This window comes from Quercus lobata, chromosome 4 (assembly GCF_001633185.2).
Source record: "Quercus lobata isolate SW786 chromosome 4, ValleyOak3.0 Primary Assembly, whole genome shotgun sequence".
NCBI lineage: Eukaryota > Viridiplantae > Streptophyta > Magnoliopsida > Fagales > Fagaceae > Quercus > Quercus lobata.
Genome location: NC_044907.1, coordinates 95,101,226 through 95,108,955, shown reverse-complemented (window position 1 = coordinate 95,108,955; position 7,730 = coordinate 95,101,226). Strand labels below are relative to the sequence as shown.

The window sequence follows — 7,730 nt, the reverse complement described above, 5'->3', positions numbered from 1 at the left end:
TTTTAACTTTTTTTTCTACACTTTCAGCAAAAAGTTTTCAGTTTCAGCTAAATAAACTGTTCCCAAATGGCTAATGCATAACTCTCAGTTTTGCAAGATTTGGGAGAAGTGATTGGTAGACAACCTTACCTTTTTTTTTTTTTTTTTTTGGATTTTTGGTGGAAAGCACTTGCCATTGCACCAAGGCCCAACTTCTTAAAATTGAAAATTCTGGAACTGGTTATCTCGCTCTCTAGTTTGACACTTTTCATAAATTGATAGTTAAGGACTTAAATTTGATAAATAAAGAGCTTAGCACAAATGATTTGAAAGAGTTTGGCTATGTATGTGTTAGGCTAAAAATAAGTATTTTCATGTGTGAGCAAGTGGGTCAATTATCAACTAGTCAGAGTGTGTCAGAGTGCACAAGAGAAGTTACCAAAAAATAAGGAGGAGTGCAGTAACTGTTTTTGGTATACTATAAATAAAGATTAAAGGTATTATCAAAGGGACACAAGAAAAAATCTGACAAACTAGATTTACATACCCGGTCAACGGAAGGATAACTTCATGTTTGTAAGTGTGTTTGCCTTACATGAATTATCTAGGAATAGTTTTTTGTAACTTAGAAGTGTTAGGATTAGTGCCCTTAAATCCTATTGTATGATGCTATGTATGATATTATGTGTGACATTATGTATGACATGATGTATGACTTAATATTGTAATTAATAAATTTGTTTTATTATTATCTGAAATAATGCTAACATGAATATTTGGATATTATCATATAGTCCATGAGATGCATAGTATGTGATTTATGTGAAAAGTCATAGAAGATATAAATTACAAGTTCTTTGTAAACTCAGAATTTAGTTCGTAGTCGGTGATGAAATTGGGCGTTTCATCTGCGAAGACTATAACGTATCAACTAATATAATTTGTCTTGATCATGGAAGTGGTGACTTCTAGTTGATATGTTGATATGTTTTAAGAGTTAAAACATATTGAACTGGACCGCTGTGAGATTTATTATTCTTGTAAAGACTGTCAATTGAATAATAAATCTCACGACTTATATTTGCATGAACTCTTAATCTTGAGAGAATAATGGACTTGATCATGAAGTGTAGGTTGTTTTGATATATCAGGGGTGAGATCTAAAGTAACGGTCAAAACCTCATTATATTGGGCAGCCACATTTAGTGTTGATGGAACATATATTCTCAAGATGGAATTCATAGTCTCTTAACGGAGATATAAAATATTCCCTTGAGATAAGTTTAATGGGTTTAGTTATTTAGAGAGTTAGGCCTAACCACTTTAGTAAGAAATTACTAAAGTATATATTTATGAAATTGTATTTCATAAATATATGGTGAATAACTTAAAAGGATTAAACCGGGTACTCAAGGATTAAGATGTAGTAATTTACAAAGTGATAGTCTACATCAATAACTTTGTATTACTATGAATATTTTATGAAGGGGTTGCATGTACAATAAAGTCATGGGATATAATTTATAGATAAGGCCTAGAGTGCAACTATATTTATATAGTGGTATTAAATATAGTTAATGGTAACTTTGGACTTGTCAAGAGTTGACAGAAAAGCCCAAGGCCCATTGAAGCTAGTGTCTTATTGGTCCCTTCTGGTCCCACTCGAAGTCACACACTTAAGCCCAATTGGAAAGTCCTAAAAGGTCAGCCCAATTAGATAATTGGTTTGATACAAAGGGAAAAACGTACAAAATTTTGAGAACGAAAAAAATCATTGTAAAATGGTGTAGATGAGTGTATGTCACTCTCAAATTCATCCTTTGTAACCAATTGAGAGTCCACACTTCTTGGGCATTAGTGGAATTGGAGTGAAGATTAAAAGTATTCCCAAGTGCTTCGATCTTAGTTTTTGAAATTCACCGCTTCAAGGTATGCTCTCTTATACTTGAATTCTTAAATTTACATAGTGCATGTTATAGATTGAGAATGAAGTAGATCCGTTTAACTTTCCGCTGCGTATATGCATATTTCCAACAATTGGTATCAGAGCGGTCTTCAATTTCCAATATGTTTAACATGTTTTGTGAATTTTAGAATTAGAGATGATAGTTTCATATTGTTAGAAGATTATGCTTTTTAATTTTCTGCATGTTGTTGAAACTATGATTTGATGAAAATTGAAATTGATGTTATGATGTTGTTTAAATTTAAATTTAAGTATGTTAAATTGAATCTTAAGGCTATAACATCAATAGAATTTAGTTTTTGACATCAATCTCTGTTTGTAATGTTCATATGTTGAATGTTTGTTCATGAAAAACGAAGAAAACTGCCCTAGAAAAATTTTGGAAATTCGAGTTTTACGATTTTTGATCGATCGAAAATCACTTTCGATCGATCGAACAAGTCAGAAGGTTGAGTTTGAATTTTTTTAATTTTTTCGATCGAACAAGGGGCACATTGGATCGATCAAAAGAAAGAAAATCAGAAGTTTTTCTAAGTGTTTTCACATGTAAAAAGCATAAGAGTATGTGTAATTAGATTATGCATGTTTTAAATTTAAAAACCTTTATTTTAAAACATCTAGTGGGAGAGAGATACAAGGGTTGAATCTCACGGCCTCCATTATTGGTTCATAGTAGTGTGAAATATATACTTTGTCTTAGCCTCGAGCTTTGCATTCCATGCGGAGAGTATTTGTTTCATGGTCCTACAAGAATGAATTACTTGGTTTATAGTAGTTTGATCAAACACCTTGTCTTAGCCTTGAGCTTTGCATTCCATGCAGAGGGTGTTTTGTATCATGGTACTACAAAATAAACTTGTTAAGGGGATGAAATGTGGCTACACACGATTTTAGACAATGGTATACACTAGACTAAATATTATAGTATCCTCTATGCTGAGTTCTTACTATTATCATTTAGAGGCCAAATGTAAAACGGCATATTATTAGTGTTTGATAAGAGTTATCATGATAGCACTAATAATGAGAAGAGTTCTCATTCAATCATAGTATTCAATGTTCACTCTATGTTGAGGGATATTGAATATGGGATTGGGTTGTCGTTGCATATATTATATTATGGTTTTGTTAAGGTTCCATACTATATGTTTATATGCTAAAATGATAATGTCTGGTTTACTTATTATATTCATGTTTATTATTTTTAGATTTGAACATGGCATCATTTAGCCCACTTGTAACTATTCTTAATCAAAACAAACTGACTGGATCCAACTATGTTGACTGGAAAAGAAATTTGGACATAGTTCTCACAGCTGAAGAGCACAAATATGTGCTTACTAAACCATGTCCCAGCTTTCCTTCATTAGATGCTCCTCTTGAGGAAAAACAACGATATGATCGTTGGCAGAAATCTAATGAGATGGCCATGCTACATCCTAGCATCTATCTCAAATGTTCTACATTATCAAATGCAGGATGTAGAACTAGCTTCAGACATCATGCTAAGTCTGAAGGAGATGTTTGGTGAGTAAGGCCGTTCTGCAAGGCAAGAGACCATGAGGCAAATTTATAATACCAAAATGGCTGAAGGAAGTTCAGTAAGGGAGCATTGTCTTACAATGATCTCTAATCTGAATACATTGGAAGTTTTAGGTGCCGATATTGATGGAGAATCCCAAGTGGATATGATACTCCAGTCACTACCGGAATCATTCAAGGAATTCAGACTTAATTACAATATGAACAAAAAGATTTACTCATTGTTTGAATTAATGAATGAGTTGGTAGCGGCGGAAGGCATCCTTGGTACTTCTAATGTTGAAGCCAATTTGGGTGAAGCTTCTACTTCTCAACCTAAGTCGAAAGGCAAGGGTAAGAAGAAGAAGAAGAAGGACTTCACCAAGTAAGAGGGTAAACAAATTGCCTTAGGGGTTGCTGATAAAGGAAAGAAGATCAAAGGAAAATGTTTCCATTGTGGTGAGAAAGGACATTGGAAGAGGAATTGTCCAATATCCAAGGCTGCCAAGAATAAGGGTATGAATAATACGTTCCTTCTAGAAATATGTTTGGTACAGAATCCAACAGATTCCTGATGTGTGGATTCAGGTTGTACTAATCATATCTGCAATTCCTTGCAGGGGTTCTAGGAGACCAGAAAGCTTAAAGAAGGGGAATTGTTTCTTACTTTGGCTAATGGGAGCAGGATTCCGGTTGTAGCTGTTGGTGTTTATAATTTATGTTTTGAGTCTAGAGTTTTAATATTGGAAGACTGTTTGTATGTACCTAATGTTTGTAGGAATTTAATTTCTGCTACTTACTTAGGTAAACATGGATATTGTGTTATCCTTAAAGACAATGTTGTAATAAAGAAGGGTAAAATGTTTATCTGTTTTGGCAATATTGTGGATGGTCTTTATATTTTAACTCTTGATAAGAATGAATTATATAATTCTGAATTAGATAATGATTCTCATGTAAAATCATTAAAGAGAAAGTTTCCTTCAACTAGTGATGCATATTTTTGGCACTTGCGTTTAGGTCATATTAACTCAAATAAGATTCAAAGACTGATCAAAGATGGTCTCTTAGAGCCCATGGACTTTGATGAATTTCCAGTTTGTGAATCTTGTTTGGAAGGTAAAATGACCAAACGACCTTTTAATGCAAAAGGTAGAAGAGCCCAAGATTGCTAGAACTGATACATTCAGATGTATGTGGTCCTATGTCAATCCAAGCAAGAGGTGGTTATGAGTACTTCATCACTTTTACAGATGATTACTCTAGATTTGGTTATGTGTACCTAATGAAACGGAAGTTCGAAGCCTTTGAAAAGTTCGAAGCCTTTGAAAATTTCAAAGAGTTTAGGGCTGAAGTTGAGAATCAATTAGGTAAACGCATAAAGGCCATTCGATCTGATCGTGGTGGCGAATACCTTCTTGGGGATTTTAAGGATTACTTAACTAAGAATGGGATTGTATCCGAATTGACTGCACCTAGAACTCCACAACAAAATGGTGTAGCGGAAAGAAGAAATAGGACTCTTTTAGATATGGTTAGGTCCACGATGAGTTATTCAACTTTACCAATTTCTTTTTGGGGATATACCTTAAATACTGCAATGTATCTTCTGAATTTAGTACCTTTGAAGTCTGTTCCTAAAACACCTGTAGAGTTGTGGAATAGGCGTAAGCCTAGTATGAGACATCTCCATATTTGGGGTTGTCCAGCACATGTGTTGAAAGGAAAGTTTGACAAGTTACAGTCTAAAACAGAAGTGGTTTTCTTTGTAGTGTATCCAAAAGGAACTATTGGAGGTTTATTCTATAGTCATAAAGATAATAAAGTGTTTGTTAGCACAAATGCCAAATTCTTGGAAAATGACTATATGAATTGTTATTCTCCTAGAAGTAGAGTTGTGTTGGCTGAAATGAATGACCCTGTAAATGTACAACCAATAGATGAAACTAGGGATAATGTGAATGCATTAGATACATCACAAGATACTACTCAAGAGATGTCTAGTACACAGGTGCCTCGTCGTAGTGGGAGGATTGTTCGACCTCCTATAAGATTCATAGGTTTAGGAGAAACTTATGAAGCTATCTCAGAAGAGGCTGAATCGGATCCCTACACTTATGAAGAGGCTATTAATGATATAGTTGCACATCATTGGGTTCAAGCTATGAAATCTGAATTAGATTCCATGTATTCCAATCAAGTTTGGGATCTTGTAAAGGTGCCTAAGGGCATTAAACCTGTTGGTCGCAAATGGGTTTACAAGAGAAAGAGAGGGATAGATGGAAAGGTTGAAACCTTTAAAGCAAGGCTAGTGGTGAAAGGGTATACAAAAAAAGAAGGCATTGATTATGAAGAACTTTTTCACCAGTAGCAATGCTTAAATCTATCAGAATTCTCTTGTCCATTGCTGCTCATTATGATTATGAGATTTGGCAAATAGATGTCAAGACTAATTTTTTTAATGGCAATCTTGATGAGGAAATCTATATGTTGCAACCGGAAGGTTTCATAGCAAAGAACCAAGAGCATATGGTATGCAAATTGAAAAGGTCTATTTATGGACTTAAGCAAGCATCTAGGTCATGGAACATCAGATTTGATCAAGCAATCAAATCATTTGGTTTTAAACAAAATCTTGATGAACCATGTGTGTACAAAAGACATCAAGATAAAGTAGTAATGTTCCTAGTGCTTTATGTTGATGATATTCTACTAATTGGAAATGATGTAGGGGTAATGTCATTAGTAAAGGTTTGGTTGTCAAGCCAATTTGATATGAAGGACTTGGGTGAGGCTAATTTTATTCTAGGGATCAAACTTTGTTGAGATCACAAGAATAAGATGTTAGGCTTATCACAAGCTGGATATATAGATAAGGTTCTAGAACGGTTTAGCATGCAAAACTCCAAGAAAGGTTTACTTCCTTTCAGACATGGAGTTCCTCTGTCTAATGACCAAAGACCTAAGACTCAAGAGGATGTAGATATGATGAGACAAGTTCCTTATGCTTCTGCAGTGGGAAGTCTCATGTATGCCATGCTTTGTACTAGACCAGATATTTGTTATTCAGTAGGCATGGTCAGCCGATATCAATCAAATCTAAGACCAAAACATTGGCAAGCTATAAAGCACATTCTCAAGTATCTTCGGAGAACGAGAGATTATATGTTTGTTTACCGTTGTGAGGATTTGATTCCTATTGGCTATATAGACTCAAATTTTCAATCGGATCTAGATTTCAGAAAGTCCACATCAGGATGTGTTTTCACCTTGGGAGGTGGAGCCATAACATGGAGGAGTGTTAAGCAATCTTGCATTGCGGACTCCACCATGGAAGCAGAATATGTTGCTGCTTGTGAAGCAGCAAAAGAAGCTGTATGGCTCAAGAAATTCCTTTCTGACCTTGGTGTAGTAAGAATTGAGCAAGTTCCCATTACTTTGTTTTGCGACAATAGTGGAGCAGTTGCACAATCTAAAGATCCAAAGAATCACAAGAAAGGAAAGCACATTGAGAGCAAGTACCACATCATTAGAGATATTATTGCTCGTGGAGATGTGGTGGTATCAAAGATTGAAAGTGCAAATAATCTAGCAGATCCCTTTACCAAAGCATTGCCTCAAAAGACCTTCGAGTCGCATTTAGAGGGAATAGGAGTTAGATTAGTGCACAATAGTCTTTAGGACAAGTGGGAGATTGTTAGGATTAGTGCCCTTAAATCCTATTGTATGATGCTATGTATGATATTATGTGTGACATTATGTATGACATGATGTATGACTTAATATTGTAATTAATAAATTTGTTTTTTTATTATATGAAATAATGGTAACATGAATATTTGGATATTATCATATAGTCCATGAGATGCATAGTATGTGATTTATGTGAAAAGTCACAGAAGATATAAATTACAAGTTCTTTGTAAACTCAGAATTTAGTTCGTAGTCGGTGATGAAATTGGGCGTTTCATCTGCGAAGACTATAACGTATCAACTAAGATGATTTGTCTTGATCATGGAAGTGGTGACTTCTAGTTGATATGTTGATATGTTTTAAGAGTTAAAACATATTGAACTGGACCGCTGTGAGATTTATTATTCTTGTAAAGATTGTCAATTGAATAATAAATCTCACGACTTATATTTGCATGAACTCTTAATCTTGAGAGAATAATGGACTTGATCATGAAGTGTAGGTTGCTTTGATATATCAGGAGTGAGATCTAAAGTAACGGTCAAAACCTCATTATATTGGGCAGCCACA

General features: G+C 34.5%; 1 protein-coding gene across 1 annotated transcript; it reads left to right on the top strand.

Annotated features, from left to right (window-relative positions):
• The first annotated feature begins 6,361 nt into the window (after positions 1-6,361).
• On the top strand, positions 6,362-7,147 carry LOC115986221 (secreted RxLR effector protein 161-like). The gene has a single exon (XM_031109072.1). The coding sequence runs from the start codon at positions 6,362-6,364 to the stop codon at positions 7,145-7,147; it is 786 nt and encodes a 261-aa protein (XP_030964932.1).
• The last annotated feature ends 583 nt before the right edge of the window (positions 7,148-7,730 follow it).

What these genes read in the sequence shown, in the direction of transcription:
- LOC115986221 (XM_031109072.1), top strand. Translation starts at nt 6,362, where the DNA reads ATGCAAAACTCCAAGAAAGGTTTACTTCCTTTCAGACATGGAGTTCCT.